This window comes from Camelina sativa, chromosome 16 (assembly GCF_030686135.1).
Source record: "Camelina sativa cultivar CO46 ecotype springtype chromosome 16, ASM3068613v1".
NCBI classification, from domain to species: domain Eukaryota; kingdom Viridiplantae; phylum Streptophyta; class Magnoliopsida; order Brassicales; family Brassicaceae; genus Camelina; species Camelina sativa.
In genome coordinates, this window is record NC_141895.1 from 21,998,770 (window position 1) to 22,024,788 (window position 26,019).

A 26,019-nucleotide genomic window follows, 5' to 3' on the forward strand; every position below is an offset into this window, starting at 1 on the left:
CAAAAGGAAAAGGAAAACCTTGAAAAAAATTGGAAAATTGGAAAATTTTAACTCGGATATGGAAAAAATAAAAAAGGAAACTTCTTTTACATCACTTTTGTGTGTAAATAGATTTTTTTTTTTTTTTTTTTGTCATCTGGATTTTACATTCATAAAAGAAAGGACTTTTTTTTTGTCCAAAAAAAAAAAGAAAAAGGATTACAATATGTAACTTTGTAAACTGATCAAAAGTTACTAAGGGAAAGTGATTTAACAAAATCAGCTTAACCCTCCAAAAAGCAGTTGTGTGTAAATAGGTAAATACGCAAAGTTTTTTTTTTCTTTCTAAATAATTCTTGAGAGTAAAACTATATCCTAAATTATCAAATCTTGCATAACAATATATTTATTTGGACAAAAATAATTAACACAAACAGGTAGATCCTCAAAGGATTAGGTATTAAGTATATCCTAATTTTTATTTGAATTATTTTGTATCACAAACTGTACATTAATCCGAATTCCGAAGTGAATATTATCTACCATTTGTTTTGGAAGCTATGTTATGCATTTTTTACATAAATGTTACTTTAGTTTAGACTATTTCCCTTGGGTAAACTTGGTAGAAGATGACCAGTGACATCATCGTATAATCAGAAAAAGTACAAGAAAATTTTACAATTCATTACAGTAATACATATGAAGACAAAACCAAAAATAGCTACCACGTACGAAAAGTGCGAGGTTTGGATTGAGGTTTGGGGTACTCTGGTCTGGGTTTACCTCTGGAGATATCTGATCTGGTTTTAGCTTCCTCCACGAATATAACCCTTCCATCCAAAAACTGTAATAACACCAAATCAGAAATTTGCTATTAACCTTTGTTCTCTTAATCACACCAGGTAAACGATTTTAAGAATGAAGACAAGACTGTGATGTGGACCTATGTACCTTTCCGTGCATCCCTTCAATAGCTTTAATAGCCTCATCCTCTGTGTCATACCTTAGGAAAGCAAAACCTTTTGGTCTATTAGCTACCTTATCCATCACCAAGTTCACTACACGGGAGGACACAATCAAGAACATGAGTTACACAGTTTGTAATAATTGGACCGAAGTGGAACAAAAGGGGAGCTTTATATGCTTACTGTGTACAAGCTTGCCAAACTGTTCAAAAGTATCTCGTAAGGTATCTTCAGTTGTGCGGAAAGAAAGCCCTGTGCACAAACCATCAAAATCAAGTCCATATTAGTCGAAGTTCAAGTCTCATGTGGTGAAAGCAGAGAGTTGAAAAAGTGAATAAACCCATAAAAAGATTTTTAAGACTTCTATCTCTTTTTGGCCATGTCTAAAGCTCTAATTCACCACGATTCAACTTGCAACAATCAATCCCTTTTTACATATAGAAGAAGCTTATATGTATAACATTGAGTGATACCACAAACGAATGAACAAACACAATTAACAGAAGAAAGAAAGATAACGATCTGCCCAGTTCATCAGCACCTCACACTCATTCATTGTACACCAACCAAAAACCATTCCCTACGTTTATAACAAATCTGAAAATGTCTTGGGTACAAACACTGCAACAAACAAAAAGTAACTCTAATTGTCTCTTCTTCAGGCCTATTCCTTAAAGGAACCAAACAGAGAAAAAGTAACTCTAATTGTCTCTTCTTCACTGGGATAATTTCTCTAAAACCACTAGTCAGGTTATATACCACAACAAACTGAAAATCTCTACACCCCCAAACAAGTTTGTCATTCCTTTGCATATACACCCCCAACGCAAGATTTTAACATCTAACATAGATGACTAACATAACTGGTGACAAGCTAGTATTAGAGCACACATTGAAGGCCCAATTAGTGTCATAAGAAGGCACAAAATGTGACCGCTCTGAAGGTTTTAGAGATATTCTAAGTTGCTCTCAAAAATTATACACAGTGAACAGCTGCAAAAATTTACTGCCATAATACTCCAAGAAACACTAAAGAATCACATAAGTACTGTATATAACCAGAAAATTCCAATACAGAAGCATCATTCACGGATTGAGATTATAAGCAAATGAAGAAACTGGAAACATAAACTCACCACTGACAAAGAGTTTCGTCTTTTGCCCAGAGGAAGACGACGAAGAAGAAGAAGAAGAATCGGAAGAGATACAGCTAGAAACCATTAACCCGCCAATATCACGGCGTCGGCGAGCCGAAATAACGACGGTGCCGACATTGACTCGTCGGCAAGAGACACTACATACGGCCGAGAAGGTAGATCTAAAGAGGCGATCTCCGGAACACGAAGGAACGACGACGTTCACTAAGCTTACTGCCATTGTTTCCCTCTTCTTCTTCGCCGGATCCTATCCCTTCAACTTACACAAACTTTGATTTATTGAGGGTAATTTTGGTATTTCATATATTCGTTTGATCAAAACTTAAAACTGAGACAAACTCGATTTTAACAACTACAATAAGATTGATCCAGTACTTATATAAGTACACATTACATGTTGTGAAGCCAAAAGACTCAAAACAGTTAGTGATTTAATCGAACTAATCTAAACCTAAAATCTTTTATTAACAAAATGAATAAATCGAATCAAATCAAATCATAAGACTAATAAACTTAACAAAGATGCTAAACATTATCTTCTCATTCGTTGGTCTGACATTTCCGGTTAATAAAAGCTTCCAAAGCTTCTCTCATCCACGAATTCTGACACAACACAATCGCTTCAGACAAAGAAACCCATCTCCGCTGTCTGAAATCAGCTTCAGGCCATTTCTCAAACTGCTGACTAACAAGCAGAGGGAACATGTAACCGTCGTGAACCATGGTGTGTCTTTTGCTTTTGTATTGCCATTTCCCAAGTGATTCTTCAAGCTGACCCGTGACACCAGCTTCTTCGATCGTCTCTCTCAACGCAGCTTCTTCGATTGATTCATCAATCTCCCAACCTCCTTTTGGTAATAACATACCTTTCCCTTTCTTTTGTGCACTTATCAAAAGCACTTCGATCTCTCCTCCTTCTCCTCCACCATGTTTCTTGTATCTGTACGGTACACATCTGCACAAGGTTCGGAAAAATTTATATAAGATTACAAGAAAAATCATTATAAAAAAAGGTTTCCCCCAAATTAGGGAAAATTAGGGTTTGGGAAATTGGAGACATATATACATACCCGACGACTTGGCGATGACCTGAGGTACTGTAACGTTGAAGATCTCGACCGGTTCGAGAGACTAAAGAGACGACTTTCTCAATCGGTGCGATCTTCTTGGGGTTGGAGGAAGGGATAATGTTATCAAACGTCGGTGATAAGTGCGATGTAACGTTTGAAAAGTTTGATATGAATAAAGACACATAGATTCCTGTCATTTTTTTTGAATTTTATTTTTTTTGTTGTTTTCTTTTTCTGTTTATCTCTCCGCCGCAATCTCCGATTCAAAAGCAAAGATCGATTTGATAGAGGAGGAGAAGGAAGATGAAAAGATGTGTGATTTGCGATGATGATTGGGTTTGTGGAATGCTCTTTTTATATGTTGGAAAAAAAAAGTCCCCACGCGCTTCAGATATTTAGCTTTGATGCGTTCCAACTACATTTTTGGTCGTCAACTAGTTCGGTTAAAGGAACCGGTCTTTTGATTCGGTTACTAAATTGACTTGTTTTTTTTTTTCGGTTTTGAGATTTAGTTCACGGTGACAACTCTTCAAAGCTTTTTAAAACAAAATCCAGATTAGAACGGGGGTTAATAATACTAATCTCCAATACTGCTAAGTGCTATCAATACTGATTCATATTATTTTTGTGAGCGAATCAAATGAATCAAAGTTTTTTTGATGTGAAGGAAACAAAAGTCCAAAGTACCAAAGAACGCGGGATAAGAAGAAGAAGAAGAAGAGAGTGGGAGCGTAGACGCGCGTGGAGAAGCAAAGCAAGTGGAATGACACGTTTTGTCTGTTTACTTCTTCTTCTTCTTCTATATTCACACACGACACAACATGTACACGTGCTGGTGCCAACACGGTATTTACGGATTATGTAATGTATATCTTTGATGACTTTTAAACGAAACTACTTGAGAGCTATCTTCCACATATTATTATTGTTGCTTTTACATCTTCTAGAAAAAAAATATATGAGAGTTATTTCGACTTTTTTGTATTAATTGAGAGTAAGTCATCACGTTTATCGAGGGTCCAAAGACTAATCTCTAGAGGAGGTACCATACACGGATAAACCCTATCTCCAATATTCGTTCATATTTGTGTAAAGGTATTCAGGAAAATGTGACTTAGTTTCGCGCAGCAAAAGAATCAAACCTGAAATATTGTAGCGTCCCAGTCTCGCTCTCTACCACTCGACCACAAGCTCCCAAACTTATTTCGGCTTTCGGCATATTATTTTTTGCTTTTACGTCTTCTATCCGAATATTAATTAAATATGATAAAACTGACTTATCAAAATTATATTAAGATGGGTGTAAGAATATTTTATTAAGTTTGAAAGAATAAAATAACTATAAATTTGTTGTGTTTTTTTTTTTTGAATTTACTGAAATTTATACACTTATATGAAAATAAATTTCAGAACCAACATTTTTTTAATGAAACAAAAGGGTTTTAAAAACTATAATTTCAATAGGTATCGATTTAAGATTTATAATTTGTGTCTTTCACAGTTTTTGTAATAGGATATTCAAAACCATATTCCAAACTATTATCCGAGTATATGGAGCGTCAATAATTTTATTATTGATATATTCCTAGTAGAATTTTGATTATTGATATTCTCTAGTAGAATTTTTCAACTTCTAACCTAGAAAACCTGATACAAATTATTCCATTACTGAACAACATTTCTTTAGGTCACGTAATTCAAAAGAAATATAAATAAAACGGATATTTCTGATAATAACAAAGAGAAGAAAAAAATTACAATAAGATCATCCCGAAAAAAGCAGACACAAAGCTATATCCCAAAAAACTGATTCCGAGAGCTGCATTTCTCTTGCTGCTTCCTGAAATATTCTCCGTTTCAATAAGAGGGCACATCAATTATAACTTTATCAAGACAAAATAGAATCTACTAATTCATCATATCTTTTCGAACTGGAATACTAAGAATTGAAAAAATCCTGCCTACAAACATACTATATATGTTATCAAAAAAAATATATATATACTACGTAACAATTCCAAATTGTAGAATTTACATTTTTTCGTCATTCTATCAAACCAAAGCAATATTTATGAAATGTTAAATGGAATAGCAAATCCAAAATTTAATATTGATATATCATCAGAGGAAGTACGTAAATGCATACCGTTGGCCGCAGCTTCCGGCAACGAAGAAGGCGAAGAAGCTTCATCAAGAAATCAAAACATAAATATCAGAACAGCGCATATAGACTCTACAAAATTGATACAACAATCTCATATTCAGATTACAAAGCTAGGCAGCTAGCTATAGATTAAGAGAATAAAAAAACCCACCATTGGTCCTGGTGCAGACTGACGACAAATCATGCTTAATACCACATGAACTAAGGAGATTAAGAGCGGTCTCTTTTGTGAGTGCAATGAATCTGAGCATGTCCGGATGGTTGAACGCGGCGCACAGACACGTCGTCTCTTTCTCGACGATCTCTTTCATCGGCGCGCAACACCACGACGACGGAGGAATCGGCAAGTGAATGTACGGTTGGCACGGCAACAGTTTTGTCACGCATCGCACTGCCTCTTGTACTTCTCCGAAGATTTGCGCTGTGACTTGAACGGAGTAGAGGATGCTGACGATGGTGACTACGCTGAGGATTCTCGTAATCCCCATTTTTGTTGTTGATAAGTTTTGTTTTGAAAACTCTTTTTTTTTCAAAAATATTAAAACAGTTTTTTGTTTTGCTTAGTAATAATAATATTATCTTATATAGAGAGAGAAATTGATGTATTTGTTTAAAGAGTGACACACGTGAGTTTTGTATCTCAATTTTGTAGATTTTTTATATTACCTGATTTGTTATAATAATATTATCATATATATACATATAAATGGATTTATTTGTATAAAGGGAGTCAAACATGGATGTGCGTTTTGTATCTCAATTTTTGTAGATTTTTTATATTACCTGATTTGTTATAATAATATTATATTTTATATAGAGAGAAATGATTTATTTGTTTAAAACGAATTAGGAAGTGTATTCAACTTTACATTTTAAGTGATTTGTTTAATATTTATAAATCTTATGTTATTCAATTATGAATTTTAAAAAATCTTTTAAAATCCACTGTTATTGAACTGATGATTTAAAAATCTACTTTAAAATCTACTGTTACTAAAAACAGTTTGTGGATTTGAATTTTAATAACTTTTAGGGATTCTGGAAGATTTGAGAGGAATTTTGTTTACTTAAAATACAGAAAATCATATCAACTTCCCTAAAATCTATTAAAATTCCAAATTTTATAGATTCCATTAAATTTTCTATAATCATGATTTCAATACATCCTCTCTTATATTGAGGTAAGTTTTGTATCTCAATTTAGTATATTTTTAAAATTACCTGATTTATTATAATAATATTATCTTAGATAGAGAGAGAAATGATTTATTGTTTAAATAGAGTCAAACATGGTGGTAAGTTTTGTATCTCAATTTAGTAGATTTTTAATATTAACTGATTTTTTATAATAATATTGAATGCGTAGTTAATACATGGAGGTAAGTTTTGTATCTCAATTTAGTAGTTTTTTTTAATTACATGATTTGTTATAATAATATTATCTTATATCAAGAGAAATGATTAATTGTTTAAATAGAGTCAAACATGGAGGTAAGTTTTGTATCTCAATTTAGTAGATTTTTTGTATTACCTGATTTTTTATAATAATATTGAATGCGTAGATATATAGAAGTAACGAATACAAAATAAAAATTCTGAATTTGGATTTAAATTGACTGGATGTTAATTACCCCATCCTGTGTGCATGTAACAAGTACTATACCATGCATGTCCTCACAATCTTGTTGTTTAGTCTCTCCATTGGAGAAAATAAAATGTCATGAGGTATTAAAATGTTGGGAAAGTGAATATGTACCAGCATTATTTAGTATATAAAATTATGCATGATATATAAATATATCAAGTTATTGCTAATTGGTTTTGACTTTGAATTTTGCTATGATTAGCCATCATTTTGAGAAATCACGACACGTATCAATTTACTTATCGTCAAATTCGTTTTTGAGTTAAAAGTAAGAGATTTGATACGAAATAAATTATATCAAACTATTATCTGTTTGCTTATATATTCTTACTATTATTTCAAACTCTTTCACCTGTTTTTATTTCACCATTTTCATGAATCTTACGATATGAAACTTTTAAAAATGTATGAATTACATAAAATGAAATAAGTATCTAACAGACATATATTAACAGTACACTAGTTGATTATTTTTTTATGTTTCACTTCTTTGCATAATTTTGTAACCTATTTTATAATGGTTTGACTGTTCGCATAATTAATTAAATATTATGCATAATTTTGTATTAGTGCATACCGTTGATTTGTATGTTTTGACTGTAACTTTTTTGCATAATTTTTCAATCTTTCTTTGTCGGCTTTTTCTTGTTGGTTTGTATGTTTTTGGTTTTCATCGATGCAATTACATGTTTGTATGTTTAGTAGCTTTGCCCTGAATATGATAATTATAAACGATAGAGGGCAATATATACCCCAGTGGTCGAAGCTGGTGTGGTGGACACTTTTAGCCCACTCCAATATTAATGTTGGTGATTTTAGGGTTGGCTGAAGGCTGAAGCTTGTGTACAGTGTGTTTTGTAAGAAAAATCATATCATGACTGATATAATAAACAATGAAAATGTTTACAACAGATTTACGATAATGCTTAAACAAAATACGGACAAAATATAAAAATATACAGACATGTAAGTGACATAATCAAAAGAAGATCAATGCCACAAAAGCAGACAAAAAGCTAAATCGATTGAAGCTGACGGAAGAAGCGGCAGAGGTTCCTGTTCAATGATTAGGCCACATCATTAGTTTGATAAAACATCATTATAGTTTATGTATTTTTATGAATATTTTTGCTTCTGAGTGAAATATCGTAACATCAAAATATCAAATTCGAAATTAAATATGAATTAGTGGCATACCGTTGGTTGGTCCCGGCGACGCACTAGTCGGAGAAGCTTCATAAAACAAGAGAGAAACATATGAAAATCGTGTTAATCTAATTAGTAATTAATACTACTAAATTTATTGATTGATGAGAAATTAAACCGAAGAATATAATCACTACTCACAAGCGAGTTTGGCGCAGAGTGAAACGTCAGGGTTAGTTCCACAAGCCTTGGGAAGATCGAGAGCGTTCTCTTTATTGAGGTTTAAGGCTTTGAGCATCTCAGGGTTGTTAAAAACGGTGCATAAACACTGTGCGTCTGCTTCCACCATCGCTTTCAACGGCTCGCAACACGACGATGGAGGAGGCGGATTCACCGTGTGTATGTAAGGCTGACACGGCAACAGTTTTTGCACGCAAGCCATCGCCTGAGGGTTTCCTCCTTGTGCCGTAGCCTGGACGAAGTAGAGGACGACGACGGCTACCACAACAGCCAGAATTTTGATAATCTCCATTGTTAGTTTTGTGATTTGTCTGAGATTTTTTTGCTTTTCTCTCTTTGTTTTCGGTGTATATGCGTGTTCTAATAAGTAGAGGAAAATGGAGAATTACATACCATGGTTGTTTTTGTGGTTATTTTTATGAAGGTGAGATTTGTTTATGAATTTTTATTTCACGGATTTATTACCTGATTAGTTTTGATTAAGTCATTAAGTGCATGCCTCGAGGATTAGTGCAAATTTAGTTTAAGTGGCCTAGTCGGCTAGTCCTTATAGATTATCTCCTAGTACCTGAAATCATTTTTCCCCACACGTTTTATGTATACACTGATGAATCTGAGTAAATTTAAATGAAAGGTTACTAGCATTGTATTGTATATTCTCTGTTTTATAAAAATAAAAAAATGAAAACAATCAAAAACTAAAATCACCATTCAATATTAGTTTTTAAAAACTAAAATCTAGTTCCAAAAATGGTAATTAAAAAACCAAAAACTAAATTTAAAACGTACAAGTCTACTACAACCATGGTCAATAGAACATACAAATGTAATAATAATAATAATCGACGTGACGACATAACATTGGATCAGTAATAATAACTGACGTGGCAACATAATAGGGAAGTGCGCTGAGATGACGTCATTACCTCTTCTTCTTCTTCTTCTTCAATCTTTTCTCAAAAAAAAAAAAAAAGGAACATGGTCTGAGAAAGTGATTTGAAAAAAAGATAATGATGAGAGTCTCAGGTTACACAGTCATCGCTGCACTATCTATCTTCACATTCTCTTTCTACACTTATTGCGTTCATTCTCGTCCCTTCGTTCTCGTTCTCTCCAACGAAGATCTCAACAACGGGTTTGACGATTACGGCGCCGAGGCCGACGACGAGTCCTCTGATTTCGATGATGTCGGGGAATCCGAATCTAAGTCCATGTATGAGCTTGATCCAGGTTCATGGCGTCCAGTCTTCGAGCCACAAAATTCTCGCGGCGGCGTCGAGTGAAGGAAACACTAGTTTAATGGAGGAAGCGGTCTCAGAGATTGATTCATCTGCTTCTTCCGGAGATCCACACTCTCAGTCACTGATGGGGTTTGTGTACGGGATTGGGATGCTGCGGGAGAGTACCCGAAGCAAATCAATTCTGCATCATCATTTCGCGGCTGAGGGAGGCAACACGCAATCTAAGATGGCACTTGCTTTCAGATATCTACGACAACACGTAAGCTGACACTGAGCTCTTAATTCCATCTTTTTGGTTTATTGATTAATAAGTGATTATGATTCACAGATGTATGATAAAGCTGTTCAATTATATGCTGAACTAGCTGAGACTGCAGTCAATAGCTTTCTGATCTCTAGAGATTCTCCCATGATGGTTGAACCTATTAGAATCCATAGTGGAACAGAGGAGAATAAAGATGCACTTAGGAAATCACGTGGGGAGGAAGATGAGGATTTTCAGATTTTGGAATACCAGGCGGAGAAAGGGAATGCTGCGGCAATGCACAAGATTGGACTGTTTTATTACTTTGGTTTGAGAGGATTAAGGTGTGATCAGGCCAAGGCCTTGTACTGGTTTTCTAAGGCTATAGAGAAAGGAGAGCCAATGTCATTGGAGCTTATGGGGGAGATTTATGCTAGAGGAGCTGGTGTTGAGAGAAATTATGATATGGCACGTAAGTGTCTTACACTTGCTGTAAAACAAGGTCTCTATTCTGCATTTAATGGTCTTGGTTACTTGTATGTCAAAGGCTATGGAGTAGATACGAGAAACTTCACTAAGGTAACTTTTGCTTCATACTTCCCAGGCTTGCTTCTTTATCTTTATCTGACTAGAATTTTAGCTTAGCTTACAAAATTTGAGGATCGAACTGAGACAAGGGTTATATTTTTGACTGTATGTAAAACATTCTAGATTTATTCTCGTGTCTGTGTTATTTAGTGTTGCTGACATCTCATCTCTGCAAGCATCATAGTTGCAGTTTTTAAATTTTTTTTTTTTTTTTATATTCAACATCACAACCTCTGATCAATTACTATGACATATCAATGACGTGAACATATAAATACCCTGTTGGTATTTCCCTTCAAGTGCAGGCGAGAGAGTATTTTGAGATGGCTGCAAATAATGAAGACCCGAGCGGGCATTATAACCTTGGAGTGTTGTATCTTAAAGGCATTGGAGTCAAGAAGGATGTGAGGCACGCAACCAAATATTTCTTTGTTGCTGCCAATGCTGGTCAACCAAAGGCTTATTATCAACTCGCCAAGATGTTCCATGCGGGCGTTAGGCTTACAAAGAACTTGGAAATGGTAACTATCTTCCTTACCTTAAATGTCAAATACATGTAGTTTTATATCTATGCAGTTCAATTAAAATGAAACTCCAAATATGTTAACTAATAAATTAAAAAGATTAATTGACTGGAGTTCATTGGCAATATTTTAAGTCTGTTCATTTTAGAGCTTGAGTCATGCTTTAATTTTTTTTTATTTCCATCCATTTAAGGTGTGTTTGTAGTTTACTCTGACCACTCTGAATACATCATTGAAGGATTTTGTACTAGGAATCCTTGTTCGTGTTCATAGCATTTTGGTTGTAGGCGACGACTTTTTATAAGCTAGTAGCAGAAAGAGGACCATGGAGTTCTCTCTCTAGATGGGCTCTTGAAGCTTACTTGAAAGGTGATGTAGGAAAGGCTTTTATGTTGTATTCGAGAATGGCAGAGCTCGGTTATGAAGTAGCACAAAGTAATGCTGCCTGGATACTCGATAAATACGGGGAAAGAAGCATGTGCATGGGAGTGTCAGGATTTTGCACAGATAAGGAGAGGCATGATCGGGCTCATTCTTTGTGGTGGCGTGCCTCTGAACAGGGAAACGAACATGCTGCATTGCTTATTGGAGATGCATATTACTACGGCCGGGTAAGTCTGCCTAGGCTTGAAGTTAAGAATTCTTCTGATTTCTGGGAAACTGTTTAACATACGATCAATACATCTAACATTCACTTATCCCATCCCATTTATACCCATTTGATTTTTCCAAGAGATCATTTCTCATTCATAAAATCTAAACTTTTAACTGATTCAATGGGGCTCTTACTCATATTCACAGGGTACGGAGAGAGATTTTGTGCGTGCAGCAGAGGCATACATGTATGCGAAGTCTCAATCAAATGCACAAGCAATGTTCAACCTAGGTTACATGCATGAGCATGGAGAAGGTCTTCCCTTTGATCTCCATCTAGCTAAACGTTACTACGATCAGGCCCTCCAGAGTACCGCTGCTGCAAAATTACCTGTCACGCTTGCTCTTGCGAGTTTATGGGTTCGCAAAAACTATGCTGATACCGCCCTGGTAAGAGAGAGAGAGAGAGGGAGAGTGATGACTTGTGGGTCACCGAATTGTTTTGAATGAAACATAATAAATCTCACGTTTCATGGATGCAGGTACGAGTACTAGATTCTTTACCAGAAGTGTATCCAAAGGTGGAGGAATGGGTAGATAATGTAGTGTTGGAAGAAGGTAATGCGACCATACTAACTCTCTTACTCTGTCTTATGACCGTTTTATATCTCCGAGGAAGACAACGTAGACAGGTGGTTTTGGATCCTGTTGGTGCTGACGTGGCACACCCTCTCGCTGGACCATTGGCAGCTTTTCCCCAGTAATCGCTGTACCAGGTGAACAAATCGAAGGTAAAGAAGCAACAAAGAGAGACCAGTTACTCTGTAAAGGTTCTAACTTAGTTCCATACTCTTGACACAATGACACTGAACCATAGGCTATTAGGGGACTAATTTTGTAGGTTTCTCTGTAAATGCCATTCAGTATTTACCCCGTATGAAATTTTGAGAATACAATAATGGTTGCATATATACATTTTGGATGGGAGTATAAGCTCAAGGATTATATCGGACTATGGTCAAAGGTTGTGTTAGAAACGTGGGCTACAAGTCCCAGGGTCAAAGTCGTTATATGTATAATATTGAGTCCCAGGACATTTATTGAATTACGTAATCACCTGCTTCCTCTCCATCGGTTTTGAATTTTGATTGTTTCTCTCATTCTTCTCAAATCGATCAAATCACTGAGAAGTGAAAAGCAAAGCAACAAAGAAACTACAAGAAGGTACTAGGTAGAATGAGAGTATCATGTTACAAGATCGTAGTCTTGGCTCTTCTGCTCCTTTTCTCGCTGGTTATTAATCGAGTTCAGGCGCAGTACTTCGTCCTAAATTTCCCGGATGACATTTTTCTTAGTGACTTTGACAATAACAGCACCAACGAATACTCTGACTACGGCGAGTTCGGGCAATCAGAATCAATATCCGAGCAGGAACTTGATCCTGGCTCTTGGCGCCCAATCTTTGAGCTGGACGACTCTTCTACCGTTGACCTTACGTTGACGCGGTACTACTAGGTTGATGAAGGAAGCAGTTACCGAGCTAGATGCGTCTGCATCAGCGGGAGATCTGCACGCGAAATCGATGATGGGGTTTATGTATGGGATCGGGATGATACGGGAGAGGAGTGAAGCCAAATCGTTTCTGCAACATCAGTTAGCGGCAGAGGGAGGGGATATGCAATCGAAGATGGCACTTGCATACAGATATATAAGGCTAGATGTAAGCAAGCTTAAGTTCTTTCGTTTCTTGGGAAATGTTCTGGCTGGCTAAGTATGTGTTTCTTGATTCTTTTGACAGATGCATGATAAAGCTGCCCAGTTATATAGTGAACTAGCACAGACAGCATTCAATAGCTTTATGATCTCTAAGGACTACACCACGTTTGTACCAATTATTAGAATTCATAGGGGAACAGATGAAGATAAAAATATGCTAAGGAAATTCCACGGGGAAGATAGTGAAGATTTCAAGATAGTAGAACACTATGCACAGATTGGTTACCCTTCATCAATGTACAGAGTTGGTTTATTTTACTACTTTGGTCTGAGAGGATTAAGACGAGATCACGCCAAGGGAGTTTACTGGTTTTCAAAGGCGGTAGAGAAGGGAGAGCTGAACTCAATGGTAATCATGGGTGATATATATTCCCGAGGAGCTGGTGTTGAGAGGAACTATACCAAGGCGTTTCAATGTCTCACACTTGCTGCAGGACAAGGTCTCTTCTCAGCATTTAATGGCCTCGGGTACTTGTATCTCAAAGACTATGGAGTAGCTAAGAACTATACTAAGGTCAGTAATAATTAAAGCAAGTATCAAACAATGGGGATACGTTTCTTTCATTATAGTTCCTTTAACAATAATATCTCTGCAATTGTAGGCAAGAGAATATTTTGAGAAGGCTGCTGATAGTGAAGACCTAAGTGGGATGTATTACCTTGGAATGTTGTATCTTAAAGGCATTGGAGTCAAAAGAGATGTAAAGCAGGCAACCAAATACTTTCTTGTGGCTGCAAATGCTGAACTACCAAAGGCTATTTATCAAATGGCCAAAATGTTACATGTTGCCGCCAGGATCAAGAATAACCTAAACATGCTGAAATTGGTAACTAATTTACTTAAATGCAATGAACTTTATATCCATATGGTTTTAGTGAAATTGAAAGTATGAAAAAAGAAATCTGATCGTGTTCTGTTTGGATTATTACCTCAAAAGATTAGCTGCTAATTGATTGTTCATCAAGGGTATTTCAATGTTTGGCTCATTATTGCAGGATATCTCATTTTCTTTAATTGAGGTAGGAGTGGTCTAAGTACCTTAAAGGGTTTAGGGTGTAATACACTTGTTTCTACTTATATATGGTTGTCTCTGCTATTTGATTTTCACTCTGTCTTGCTATAATATGTAAGTAACATTTTGTGAGGAAATTTGTACTTTGATGGCTTATTCACTTTCCTAACATTTTGGTTGCAGGCTGCAGCTCTTTACAAGTCAGTAGCGGAAAGAGGACCATGGAGTTCTCTATCTAGATGGGCTCTTGAATCTTACGTTAAAGGTGATTTGGGAAAGGCTTTTATATTGTACTCAAGAATGGCAGAGCTTGGTTACGAAGTAACACAATGTAACGCTGCATGGATCCTCGATAGATACGGTGAACAGAGCATGTGTATGGGAGTTTCTGGATTTTTTACGGATAAAGAGAGGCAGGAGCGGGCTCATGATTTGTGGTTGCGTGCCTCTAAACAAGGAAACGACTATGCTGCTTTGCTTGTGGGAGATGCATATTACTACGGCCGGGTAAGTTTGCACGTGTTCACAAACTTAGTGTGCTGACTGATTTCTCATGATGCTTATACTCGTGTTTTCTCAGGGTAAGGACAGGGATTTTGTGCGTGCAGCAGAGGCATACATGTATGCAACATCTCTATCAAATGCACAAGCTATGTTCAACCTCGGTTACATGCATGAATATGGACAAGGGATTCCCTATGATCTCAATCTTGCTAAAAGTTACTACAATCAAGCCTTCGAGAATGAACCTTTCTCCAAATTGCCTAATATGTATATCATGCTTGCTTTTGTGAGGTTGTGGGTTCGTAGAAACTATGTTGATATTTCCATCATGGTGACTCTTCTTCTAGCCTCTATTATAATTGTTCTACATCTCCGTGAGAGACGGCGACACCTCAGAGTTCTTATCGGATCACATCGGTCCTGACGTTGCACAACGTCTCGTCTTTGTGTCTACTGCTTTCACCAACGAATCCTGATGTGTTTATATGTACAGGTTGATTCCTATTTGTTTTATATGTATATAAAAATTGGTTTGTACTTTCTCTCTAACTCACTTTGATTTTTGATAAATCATGTTTATTCGAATGACGAATGAAATTTCCGATTGAGGATCGAAGTAGTTACTACATATATACGTTATATTTCAACAATAGACAACAATGGTCAAAGCCATTGGTAGTAACTTTTATATCAAGAAAACGTGGCTTGCAGAAAATGGTAGTGTTTATGACTTGCATGTTTTTGATATTTCTTCTTAATTAAACTGAATCAACGAATATATGAATCATCGTTGAATGTGCAATTTAATAATACGACATCTACATACTTGCGTTTAAGCGGCCCTCACGTTGAGCCAAAAACAAATAATGTGACGATAAGTTAATAACAAAAGAAATTGTATATTTTAAACTCCAATGAATATTTTCGCTCCTTATAATAATCATTAACATTCATTATTCGAAGTTAGTAGCCACATTTCAATTTCGTTTGTTTGGATCAATTTAATCGTCTTTCTCGTCTCGTATAGGAGAAGGATGTCGTTGATGGATAATCTATTAGGTATCCTCCGCGTTCGTGTCAAACGTGGTGTAAACCTCGCCGTACGTGATGTCTCTAGCAGCGATCCTTACGTCGTCCTCAAGCTAGGTCGCCAGGTTTCTCTCTATCTCTCTGTCTCTCTCGTTGTTTCAGAAACTTGTTGTATACAACAAACTCAGAATTCAAAACTCTTTTTTTTTGCAGAAACTCAAAACTAGAGTGGTGAAGAAAAACATAAACCCACAATGGGAAGAAGATTTGACATTCACCGTCACCGACCCTAATCTCCCGCTCACTCTGGTAAAATTTTTTTTAGCAATCACTTTCTAAACCAAACCGGTCCGGTCCTAGAATTACAAAATCGTCTTTGGTTTAAATACAGATAGTGTACGATCACGACCTATTCAGCAAAGACGACAAAATGGGAGACGCGGAGATCGATTTGAAACCGTACATAGAAGCTTTACGAATGGAGCTCTCAGGTTTACCAGAAGGAACCATCATAACAACGATAGGTCCAAACCGCGGCAACTGCTTAGCTGAAGAAAGCTACATCCGTTGGATCAACGACAGAATCGTTCAGAACATTTGTCTCCGACTCCGCAACGTCGAGCGTGGTGAAGTCGAGATCGAACTCCAATGGATTGATCTCCCCGGTTCTAAAGGCTTGTAAACAAAAATTTTAAAATTACTTATGGGCTTTTACTCCTATATTGGGCTAAGCCCATTATATAAACAAATATAAAACCGATCAATACGAGAGTCCGGTTCGGTGATTTTATTCACAAAAAAATAAATAAGCTTATACTAAAATTGAAACATATGATAAAGTATTTAATAAAATATGTGTGTTTTGAAGCCATTGGTTTTGCGTCTGCCCAAGACGACGGCACGAATTTTAGTGATTGATGTTTAGTTTTAAAGGAATCATCAAGTTATCGAAAGGACAAGATATTTTTACGTTTTCGTATATTCTATCTTTTTTTATTTTTCTTTTGTTTTTTTCCTTTTAACGAAGTGAAGAAAAAAAAAAAAAGAGATGAAAAAGATAACTTTTTTTGCAGCAATAGCCAGCTTTTGAGGAACACAATATATATATAACTTAAAAATTTTGAAACTGAGTAAGAAAAAGTTGGTAATTTTTCAGATCCTTTTTTATAATATTCTCTGTTCTATTTCTTATATATTCTTTTATAGGTTCAGCCTTTTAGAGAACCCAAAACCGTGCAAAAGAAGATTAAAAAATTTTAATATAAGAAAAAAAAACAGAGAAAGAAAAGGTTTTGTGAAAGCATCTAATCTATCTATCTATACTTTTTCCATTGATTCGTAGCCGTAGATCGGTATTTGGTCTGATGTTTTCTTTTGGTCGGGTGAAACTTTCGAAATTGTAAAACAGACCCTTTTATTCTTGAATTATATCTTAAACATCCCCCTATGTTCATTATCATCAAAAAAAGTAGTGAAAACTTTGAGTTCGGGTCGGATGCTTAATGAAGCTGACTAGAGTGCCACGCCCCTAATTTAATTTTGAATTCGAATTTTTCATTTGTACCCCCTAGCCCCCATCATTAACCTCTCTACGCATGCCTCTCCTTGGTTCTCACTTCTCTCTCTTCCTCTACTTCTTTTACTTTTATAAAATTGTTTTCCTTCACGTTTAGAACTTTTTTTTTACACTCATTCACTTCAACATAGTAAATAATAATCCATATAATATCTGATAAAATCCATTTGTAAATTTAGGTATATTAAAGTTATTTATTTGGACTCTTCGATCCGTCAAAACTAACTTCTTTACTTATATAATTATATTTTTAGTAAATCGGTATGATTACTTTGCAGATATTTTCAAAATCAAAGTGTACGTGATTAGTTTTTGTTTATGTGTGTCTACACTACCATCTCTATAGACTATTTGTGTTCTTCATAAAAGCTAAAAACATTTCATATCAAATACTAATCTTCATTAGTCATCATCCGTTCATTAGTGGGGAGTATTTGATTTGATTGCAATTAGAAGGCATGCTTTTGCTAAGCGTGTTAAAGCACAAACGCATGGACCTTGGGTTTGCGTGAGAAGCGTATGCAATGCCATACATAGTGTCACTTTTAATGAAATAAATCATATACGTAGTTGATTTCTTTTATAATTCATGTAGATGTGTGTATACGGTATTTATGACTAGTGATTAATAATCAAATAATGAATTTTTTCTTTTGTTAATCATAATTAATTGTCATCTTTTTATTTAACCGTCTATTTATATTTGTTTCTACAACAATTAGTCCGCCAATGCATGAGACTTATAATAGTTAAAAAAGGATATAAGGTTGTCGCTATCAAAATATGGTAAATATCCGTCGAAACAGCATCTTTTGTAATCTCTACCGCATGAGAACGATCTATAAAAGGAGTGAATAATCTACTTTTCAAATACAACGGCTAGCTCCACATCTTAGAAGTATTGAAGAACATAAATACATAATCAAGTATCTAATTTTGTTTTCTCATGCATGTGTTTTTTTTTTGGACATGCATGTTAAACCGATGAGATGAGCCAAGAAAAGAAAAGAAAAAACACGGTAAGCTTCAACCCAATGGTTCGAAGGGCAATCGTTATCTGGTTTCAAATTTCACAAATTAACCATTGACGACAAGAAGACTTATATCAAATAACTTGTAGGGCTTTGTTAGAAATCTTTTGTGATGAATTTCTTTAACTAGTGATAATTTCGTCTAAATAAACAATGTAATATTGCATTATTTATTTATCTATTTTTTGGTTTTAACATAATTGAAGTTTGTGAGAGATAAAAACAAAGCATAGTTTGATGCAAAACATGTATATCACGCACTTACATTCCCATTGATTAACGTATTCAATGAGAATAGTTTGTCGATTTTTAGGATCAGCCCATATATAAGACCAACTTTAGTTATAAGTATTGAGTTTTAATTGTAAAAGCAGGTCAATATATACAGATCATAAAAGATGTTAATTTAATCAAATTTTGCATTAGGAAACCTAATTATCTTACCCACTTTTTCCATTTTTCCCGTTTAAAGTGTCTGCATTTAGGTCAATTATAATTTTCTCGTTTCAAGTGTTTTGCTAAAAGGTCAAAGAAAAAAAAGATGGCCAGGAAACTCGAATTTTTACCATTTTTTAGTTATTTTTTATAAGAACTATCCCTATATTATACTATTATAGGTATTGTGCTTAAAGAAAAGTTTGAAAAACATTGGAAAAATAAAAAGCTGGAAAGAAAAGAAAAAGAAGAAGAGCTTATGTTTGTAATTGTATGGGATGATGAAAGAGCAGAGAGACTGGTTTGATGGAATATTGTGTTTCCTCAAATATCAGCAGCACTCCTCATTATATCATCAACCGATTTGCTTTTTGTACGGACTTTTAAAATATTTTTCTTAGATAAATAAAGCAACACAACATCAGATTGATCTATCTTTATTCTCTCCTATGTACACAACACCAGAACCACCCTCTTTTATTTAACTTGTTTTTAAATATCTTTTATACTTACATTGCTATTATTTTTTTTGATGAATTTATAGTATTATTTTTGTTTCAACTAAAATATTAAAATTGATTTTTTATTTTATTATAGTCATTCCATATAAACCAATTAACTACTAGGCGTTCCATATGAATTTCATGCTCTAATCCAGAAAGAAAGAAAAAAACTGCATAAGTTGTGGTATTGGTTTGCCTCCCTTAATTAAAAACCTCAATAGCCAGCAGTTTAACAATTTTTCTTCGAACCATGTAAACTTTGGCACTTGAATTCACAAATATTTACAATTTGCGTAATGTTGTTATACACATAGCTAGCCCAACATTGAATGCACTCGTATGAATGAGCATGCTCGCCTCAACCGTACCAAACATACTCTTATCAATCAAATACAGATCTCTAGTGAGACATTTAATTGCGTTCATGCTATTATAATGGCATCACTTCTATTAAAAACACTTTGCAATATGTCACCAACGATTTTACAATTTGGAAATTTTGTGAATAGATGAAAGTAAAATCCATGCAATGATAACTCAACACACATGTTGTAGTAAACGTGATTTTGATCTTATGTTAATGATATCGCATAGTTATGTTCTCTTTTATCCGTAAGGGCATCTTAATAGGGAGATCAGTTTAGGGTGTTCTTAGAGTATAAATATTGTGAAAATAATGTAATATCAATAGTTAAGAACTTTTGTTAAGAAGTTAGTTATTGGGAGAACATATTTAAGATTTTAAGATTTAATAATACAATATTCTTAAATATATTACAATTATAAAAATTTATATAATAACATTTTAATTGCAAACTTATAAACCTTTACTAAAATTCAAGATACAATACCAAATTTTTATGAAAAAAGAACATTGTAAATAAAATTTTTTAAAAAAACAAACAAACATATTACTTAATTTATTAAACAAAACAAACATTTTATTTAATTAATACATAGATTAATGTCCAAATTTATTCCATATATTCTCAATCAAATCCTCCTTTAATTTGTGATGTGCTTGTCTATCACGAATTATTGTATGGCCATCACCTAAACCCTCAAGATTTGAAGGCATATTTACTGAAAACGTAAGATCCAGAGTAGTTCCAGTTCCATCTTCTTGTTGGAATTCTTGTTCGTCATAGAGTGTGTATGAATCTCGTTCATCTTCGACAATCATATTATGGAGTATGAGACATGCTCTCATAATATATGCAATTTTACCCTTTGACCATAAAAGAGATGGATTTTTAATCATGGTGAATCTAGATTGCATGACTCCAAATGCACGATCAACATCTTTTCGTGCACCTTCTTGACGTTCTGCAAACAATTGATGTTTCGGGTGCTGTGGTTGTGGGATGGATTTAACAAATGTTTCCCATTCGGGGTAAATACCATCCGTCAGATAATAAGCCAAATTATACTCATTTTCGTTGACATAGTACGTAACTTCGGGAGCTCGACCGTAAATAATGTCATTAAATAATGGTGATTGATCAAGAACATTTAAATCGTTACAAGTACCTGGAGCTCCAAAAAATGCGTGCCATATCCAGAGATCTTGTGAAGCTACCGCCTCCAAAACAATTGTTGGCTTACCGGCGCCTCTTGAATACATTCCTTTCCAAGCGGTTGGGCAATTTTTCCACTTCCAGTGCATACAGTCGATGCTTCCAACCGTCCCGGGAAAATCCCTCTGTTCTCCATAAAAGAGTAGCCTTTCAAGATCCTCTGGTGTTGGTCGGCGTAGGTATTCAGTGCCAAACAAGTCAACTATTCCGACGACGAAATGTTCCAAACATTTACGAGCAGTACATTCAGCAAGACGTATATATTCGTCAACCGAGTCCGACCCCGTCCCATATGCTAATAGTCGAATTGCTGCAGTACATTGTTGTAGCGGTGATAGACCATTCCGGAAGGTTGCATCCCTTTTTGGCTTAAAATATGGAACTTCTTCACTGAGACGATTCACAATACGCAAGAATAATGACTTTTTCATTCGAAACCGTCGGCGGAATTGGTGAGCATTGTAAGCCGAATTATCAAAAAAATAATTGTTCCACAAACGTTCATGCCCTTCTTCGCGTTTTCTATCGATATATGTATGTGGTTTACTTTCTGCCGGAATGCCCTTTTCAACAGCTTCAAATTGGTTACTAAATTGCTCTTGAAATAATTGGTTTAAACTATCATTATTGGGTTGGTATGTTTGATTTGCTTGATTTGATCTTGTGCTCTTCTCATATATATAGAACTTTGGTCATTTCGGACAAGAGTGTATGTTTTGCATGTGAACAATCAGACAAGAGTGTATGTTTTGCATGTGAACAATCGGACAAACTCAAAAAATTCTTGTGACTCTGTCCAAGCAAAGAAAACAAATACATGTGACTTAGTCTTTAAAACTTCATTCCAAACACCAAATTCCAAATACATGTGACTCAGTCTTTAAAACTACAATCCAAAGCAAATTACTTTAGCTAGATCACTTGGTCCTTGAGCTGGATCACTTGGTCCTTGAGCTGGTTCAGTTGTGTCTCATAAGCAGGTCACGGTTCGACAGACTTGTGAATCCAATCGCAGTTGATGGTTGCGGAGGATAGTAACAGGTCTCAGCCTCCTCTTCTGAATCGCTACTACAGTCTAATGGGCTGTTTATACCATAGTCGTATAAAGAGTCCATGACTTGTTCAACCTGAAAACTGAAAACACATAAATAAGTATAACATTTTAGAGTCCCAATGGATAAATATGAAACACATGTGAAACCGAAAACACATGGATTTATTAAACATAAGCCGATTAATTAAAAACACATGTGAAACATAAACATAAGCCGATTCATTATGAACATAAACTAGAGTTAAAACAAAAGACAAACATACTTAAAACAAACATAAGACAAACATACTTAAAACAAACATAAACTAGAGTTAAAACAAACATCTAAGCTAAAACAGTTCAGCCATTAGCTTCTTCTTTAGAGATTTTTCATATTCATCTAGCGTTTCTTTCTTGGCAATGAGAGTGTCAAGAATGAACATCTTTTGAAGTTCTTTCATGCCCTCTAAATCCTTCTTTTTGATCTCCCACATGTGACTAAACTCTGCCGATGGTGCAGCCTTCTCTTTACCTTTGTTCCTTGATTTTTTCATTGCCTTTATGCCAGCAGGCCTGCTCTCGTGCTCACCCACAACAGACCCTGAAGATGGTGCAGCATCATCGACTTTTCTTTTGTTAGAGCTGGTTGTCTTTGGAGTGGGGTTCATAGGCTCCAAATTAATCCATTTCTGTTCATAGCGAAGCACATTCCAAGCATACTCCAAGCCAAACTTCCTCTTGTACAGCTTAGTGTAGAGTTGGTGAGCATTCTGCAGAATATCCAAATCATTCATGCCACTCGCTTTCTCACCCTTTGCCTCTGCAGAAGCTCCATAGAACCTATTCACTTCCCAGCTGATTTTTTTGCCATCTTTGTCTACAATGGTCAGGGAGCCTTGGTTCACCACCACCAAGTACATGATCACTTGTGGCATAATAGTCACCAATGCGCTTTCAAAAGGACCCAAACGATTGGTCATTCCCAACTATTGCATCCTTCGATGTGTTTAACCAGCCGCTTATTAGGACTAAGTCATCTTGTGTGGACCATATCTTTCTCTCCCTACGCTGTTCTGCTGTCTCTTCTGGTTGACTAGGAGGTTGACTCGGCTGTGAACTAGTTTGTGAACTAAAAGAAGGGATTTGAGAGGAACCAATGTTTACATTGGGAGCAAAGCTGTCGTATGGGAAGTTAAGAAGACTAAAGTAGGATTGAGACTGACTATTAGGAGTATTATTTGATTCCATAGCAAGCAGATTTAAAACGGAAGAAGGTGAGGAAGAGAGATTATTGGAAAGTTCTTAGAGATTGGTAAGAAGAAGGAAATAAGATTGGTTAATATAGAGAAGTTAAGAAGATCATTCAATTCAAAGTTTGGTGTTGTTAGAGAATTTTAATTCTAAATAACCATTACCTACTTCAGTCAAATCAGAAGTAAATAAAGGTCATTTAGTGTTTTAAATATGTAAACCAAAAAGTTTGGTTTCGTTAAAGCATTGAACTCAGTTTACAATTATAGTCTACACTATCACAACTAAACCCTAATCACTCAAACACCACTCAAACACAAACCATTTAGACTATAGTAGCAATTCAAACCAATCTTTAAGTGATTCAAACCATTAGAATATAGTAGCGATTCAAACCAATCTTTAAAACAATCACTCAAACACCACTCAAACAAAAACCATTAGACTATAGTAGCGATTCAAACCATTAAACTCAGACACCACTCTTCAAACACAAACCATTCAAACATATTATACAATAGACAAACCAATCACTCAAATACCACTCAAATCTATAAACCAAAATGGTCGAACATTGCATTACATATAGTGAGTTTGACTTACCTTTTACTTTCGAGTAAGGAATGTTGTTGATGGTGGTCCAATTTAATTTGCCCTGGTTAACCTCACCTACAAGCCTCATAAACAAACCAAAATTGATGAATGTTTATTGGTGTAAAGTTGATTTCAAATAGAGGGCAAAATCGATTAGAAATCACTCATACAAATCGATTAAGATTGATTTTCAATACAACACACGGAATGAGATTAGGTTTATAACACACAAAATCAAAACCCTATAACATGATACTAAATCGAAACCTAATTCAGAGATGTGATTAGGTTTATATCGCCGAAGATTACCTTGTCTATATCGCCGGAGATGAGATTTGCGAGCAAGAGGAGACAGAGAAGACGAGGAGATCTTGAGCTTGGCGAGACAGAGGAGATCTCTAAACTTGGCAAGACAGAGGAGACAAAGGAGACGAGGAGATCGCTGGACTTGCGAGACAGAGGAGACAGAGGCAAAATTACCTCTCGAATTTGGTGTTTTAATGGCCGGAAAACACACCGGAATCGGAGACGATGGTGCGAACACAAATCTCTCGCCGTTTCGCCGTTTGGAAGAGAAGAAGAAAACCCTAGCTTTCGACACTGAACAAAATGAAAAATGAAATAAAGTCTCGGTTGGAAAATAATTCTTTCCAATCCGTGAGAGACACGTCACATAAGATCAGGCCCAACAACAATTCTAGATTAAGATCAATGAGCCTGATCTTAAGTCTACTATTCAATTATTTTGATTTTTGTAAGGCCTAAGAACACAACATATGATATACCGATAAAGATGACCTAATAACTAAAACGGCTCTAGTTGGGATATACTTTGTTCAATTGTGACCATTTTCCAAAAACTTTGAACGCTTCTCGAGACAATTCTTTTGATCTTTTAAGACCATCTCTGATGGTCTTTTATTCCAATGATCCTTTATTCTCACTTCTATAATAAAGTTTCTATATTTAGACCATCTTCAAAGGTTTCTCCTATTTTTTCATCTATAATAGAGGATCTCTATAATAGAAGAGAGTTTTGCTCCAATGGTTTTCTCTATTTTTTCTTCTAAAAAGAATATTCCAAATAGATTTATTTTTATTTTACAATTAACACTTTTTATTTATAAAAATTGCAAACTAACCCATTTTACTTTAAATTTGTAACACTTTCATAAAATTATTATTTTTATTTAAATTAAATTGGTAAAAATTTCACAATATTTTTGCGATATTAGTGGATCCCAAAGTAATTTACCGGATTATTAAGTTATTAGTTTTTTGTATTAAAATAGTTATTATGGATTGAATGAAAAATAAATATTATAATTTATAGAAATTATCTTTTTCAAATGGTAGTCTCAATATTTTAGACTAAATATTTAATCTTAAATTTATATTATTAGTTTTTAAAAATACTTATTTTATTAAATTTGTATTATTAGTTCTTAAAAATATTTATTTTGGTCATAAATAAAAGAAGTTAAAGATTAAGAGGACTACTTTGCAAATAAAATAGTTCACTTCTATTTATAGAGGAAAAAATAGAGTTCCTCTAAAAGTAGAGGAAAAAATAACAATCTCTATTATAGAGGTGAAAATAGAGATCTATTGGAGTAAAACTACTCTATAATAGAGTTTATAGGTGAAAATAGATGATCATTGGAGATGCTCTTATAGAGGAACCCTTTATAAGAAAAAATAGAGTTCCTCTATAAATAGAAGAAAAATAGCAATCTCTATTTTAGAGATGAAAATAGAGTATCATTCCAAGAAAATTCACTCCTAATATAGAAGATCTATATTAGAAAAAAAATATAGGATCATGCTCTAAAACCAATTGTCTAATGAGTTCATATAAACACCAAATCGGGGCCTATCACTTTAAAAATAAACCAAAGTTTTTTTTTGTATAGCTACTTTTTCTTGTTGTAATATTATGTTTAAATTTATTATTTTCTAATTACTAAATCGGGACTTTTACTAATACTGTATACTAAATTCTAATAATTAAAATAGAGAGGAATTTATTAGATCAACGGAATTATATTAATTTATATACTATTTAGAAAAGAACAAAAAAAATATACTAAGAGAAGCAAAAACAGAGAGCCTCTGCTTTGGACTACGCAAAGCGCACAAG

The 26,019-nt window shown here is 34.8% G+C and overlaps 6 protein-coding genes and 1 pseudogene across 10 annotated transcripts; 3 read left to right on the forward strand and 4 right to left on the reverse strand.

Moving 5' to 3' along the window:
- Nucleotides 1-419: 419 nt before the first annotated feature.
- On the reverse strand, nt 420-2,325 carry LOC104751203 (organelle RRM domain-containing protein 6, chloroplastic-like). Its single transcript, XM_010473111.3, has 4 exons — nt 2,081-2,325; nt 1,128-1,196; nt 931-1,037; nt 420-823 (listed from the first exon to the last, which is right to left on the reverse strand). Exons 1-4 carry the CDS (start codon nt 2,319-2,321, stop codon nt 701-703), a joined length of 540 nt encoding a protein of 179 aa, XP_010471413.1. The 5' UTR covers nt 2,322-2,325; the 3' UTR covers nt 420-700.
- Nucleotides 2,326-2,444: 119 nt separating this feature from the next.
- LOC104751204 (nudix hydrolase 21, chloroplastic-like) lies at nt 2,445-3,856 on the reverse strand. The gene is made up of 2 exons (XM_010473112.3): nt 3,172-3,856; nt 2,445-3,056 (listed from the first exon to the last, which is right to left on the reverse strand). The coding sequence occupies exons 1-2, from the start codon at nt 3,366-3,368 to the stop codon at nt 2,642-2,644; spliced, it is 612 nt and encodes a 203-aa protein (XP_010471414.1). The 5' UTR covers nt 3,369-3,856; the 3' UTR covers nt 2,445-2,641.
- Nucleotides 3,857-4,723: 867 nt separating this feature from the next.
- Nucleotides 4,724-5,960, reverse strand: LOC104751205 (non-specific lipid transfer protein GPI-anchored 8-like). The gene is made up of 3 exons (XM_010473113.2): nt 5,487-5,960; nt 5,318-5,356; nt 4,724-5,011 (listed from the first exon to the last, which is right to left on the reverse strand). The coding sequence occupies exons 1-3, from the start codon at nt 5,821-5,823 to the stop codon at nt 4,926-4,928; spliced, it is 462 nt and encodes a 153-aa protein (XP_010471415.1). The 5' UTR covers nt 5,824-5,960; the 3' UTR covers nt 4,724-4,925.
- Nucleotides 5,961-7,833: 1,873 nt separating this feature from the next.
- Nucleotides 7,834-8,712, reverse strand: LOC104751206 (non-specific lipid transfer protein GPI-anchored 9-like). Its single transcript, XM_010473114.2, has 3 exons — nt 8,328-8,712; nt 8,178-8,213; nt 7,834-8,036 (listed from the first exon to the last, which is right to left on the reverse strand). Exons 1-3 carry the CDS (start codon nt 8,656-8,658, stop codon nt 7,960-7,962), a joined length of 444 nt encoding a protein of 147 aa, XP_010471416.1. The 5' UTR covers nt 8,659-8,712; the 3' UTR covers nt 7,834-7,959.
- A 559-nt stretch (nt 8,713-9,271) lies between these two features.
- Nucleotides 9,272-12,526, forward strand: LOC104751210 (ERAD-associated E3 ubiquitin-protein ligase component HRD3A-like). Of its 4 annotated transcripts, none has more exons than XM_087493081.1 (7): nt 9,324-9,866; nt 9,936-10,323; nt 10,399-10,430; nt 10,745-10,960; nt 11,251-11,574; nt 11,765-12,007; nt 12,100-12,526. In XM_087493081.1, the coding sequence occupies exons 1-7, from the start codon at nt 9,549-9,551 to the stop codon at nt 12,319-12,321; spliced, it is 1,743 nt and encodes a 580-aa protein (XP_087349207.1). In that variant the 5' UTR covers nt 9,324-9,548; the 3' UTR covers nt 12,322-12,526. The 4 variants fall into 4 exon arrangements, 2 of the variants coding, with proteins under 2 accessions (XP_019092994.2, XP_087349207.1); XR_015585143.1 differs by having other exon boundaries at nt 9,339-9,866; nt 11,202-11,574; XR_015585142.1 differs by having other exon boundaries at nt 9,272-9,866; nt 9,936-10,430; nt 11,202-11,574.
- Nucleotides 12,527-12,656: 130 nt separating this feature from the next.
- Nucleotides 12,657-15,467, forward strand: LOC104751209 (ERAD-associated E3 ubiquitin-protein ligase component HRD3A-like; annotated as a pseudogene). Its single transcript, XR_015585141.1, has 5 exons — nt 12,657-13,277; nt 13,356-13,847; nt 13,936-14,160; nt 14,530-14,853; nt 14,927-15,467. The product of XR_015585141.1 is annotated as an ERAD-associated E3 ubiquitin-protein ligase component HRD3A-like (transcript).
- Nucleotides 15,468-15,786: 319 nt separating this feature from the next.
- LOC104751208 (protein C2-DOMAIN ABA-RELATED 3) lies at nt 15,787-16,750 on the forward strand. The gene is made up of 3 exons (XM_019237448.2): nt 15,787-16,004; nt 16,093-16,188; nt 16,271-16,750. The coding sequence occupies exons 1-3, from the start codon at nt 15,885-15,887 to the stop codon at nt 16,559-16,561; spliced, it is 507 nt and encodes a 168-aa protein (XP_019092993.1). The 5' UTR covers nt 15,787-15,884; the 3' UTR covers nt 16,562-16,750.
- The last annotated feature ends 9,269 nt before the right edge of the window (nt 16,751-26,019 follow it).

What these genes read in the sequence shown, in the direction of transcription:
- LOC104751208 (XM_019237448.2), top strand. Translation starts at nt 15,885, where the DNA reads ATGTCGTTGATGGATAATCTATTAGGTATCCTCCGCGTTCGTGTCAAA. An exon ending in TCCTCAAGCTAGGTCGCCAG is followed by an intron (nt 16,005 to 16,092) that starts GTTTCTCTCTAT and finishes TTTTTTTTGCAG; the next exon opens with AAACTCAAAACTAGAGTGGT. An exon ending in CTAATCTCCCGCTCACTCTG is followed by an intron (nt 16,189 to 16,270) that starts GTAAAATTTTTT and finishes GTTTAAATACAG; the next exon opens with ATAGTGTACGATCACGACCT.
- LOC104751205 (XM_010473113.2), bottom strand. Translation starts at nt 5,823, where the DNA reads ATGGGGATTACGAGAATCCTCAGCGTAGTCACCATCGTCAGCATCCTC. An exon ending in AGTCTGCACCAGGACCAATG is followed by an intron (nt 5,357 to 5,486) that starts GTGGGTTTTTTT and finishes TTCTTGATGAAG; the next exon opens with CTTCTTCGCCTTCTTCGTTG. An exon ending in GCCGGAAGCTGCGGCCAACG is followed by an intron (nt 5,012 to 5,317) that starts GTATGCATTTAC and finishes AGAATATTTCAG; the next exon opens with GAAGCAGCAAGAGAAATGCA.
- LOC104751203 (XM_010473111.3), bottom strand. Translation starts at nt 2,321, where the DNA reads ATGGCAGTAAGCTTAGTGAACGTCGTCGTTCCTTCGTGTTCCGGAGAT. An exon ending in GACGAAACTCTTTGTCAGTG is followed by an intron (nt 1,197 to 2,080) that starts GTGAGTTTATGT and finishes GTTTGTGCACAG; the next exon opens with GGCTTTCTTTCCGCACAACT. An exon ending in TTGAAGGGATGCACGGAAAG is followed by an intron (nt 824 to 930) that starts GTACATAGGTCC and finishes GTGTTATTACAG; the next exon opens with TTTTTGGATGGAAGGGTTAT.
- LOC104751206 (XM_010473114.2), bottom strand. Translation starts at nt 8,658, where the DNA reads ATGGAGATTATCAAAATTCTGGCTGTTGTGGTAGCCGTCGTCGTCCTC. An exon ending in ACTCTGCGCCAAACTCGCTT is followed by an intron (nt 8,214 to 8,327) that starts GTGAGTAGTGAT and finishes TGTTTTATGAAG; the next exon opens with CTTCTCCGACTAGTGCGTCG. An exon ending in GTCGCCGGGACCAACCAACG is followed by an intron (nt 8,037 to 8,177) that starts GTATGCCACTAA and finishes ATCATTGAACAG; the next exon opens with GAACCTCTGCCGCTTCTTCC.
- LOC104751204 (XM_010473112.3), bottom strand. Translation starts at nt 3,368, where the DNA reads ATGACAGGAATCTATGTGTCTTTATTCATATCAAACTTTTCAAACGTT. An exon ending in GGTCATCGCCAAGTCGTCGG is followed by an intron (nt 3,057 to 3,171) that starts GTATGTATATAT and finishes AACCTTGTGCAG; the next exon opens with ATGTGTACCGTACAGATACA.
- LOC104751210 (XM_019237449.2), top strand. Translation starts at nt 9,549, where the DNA reads ATGATGTCGGGGAATCCGAATCTAAGTCCATGTATGAGCTTGATCCAG. An exon ending in ATACGAGAAACTTCACTAAG is followed by an intron (nt 10,431 to 10,744) that starts GTAACTTTTGCT and finishes CTTCAAGTGCAG; the next exon opens with GCGAGAGAGTATTTTGAGAT. An exon ending in TTACAAAGAACTTGGAAATG is followed by an intron (nt 10,961 to 11,250) that starts GTAACTATCTTC and finishes TTTTGGTTGTAG; the next exon opens with GCGACGACTTTTTATAAGCT.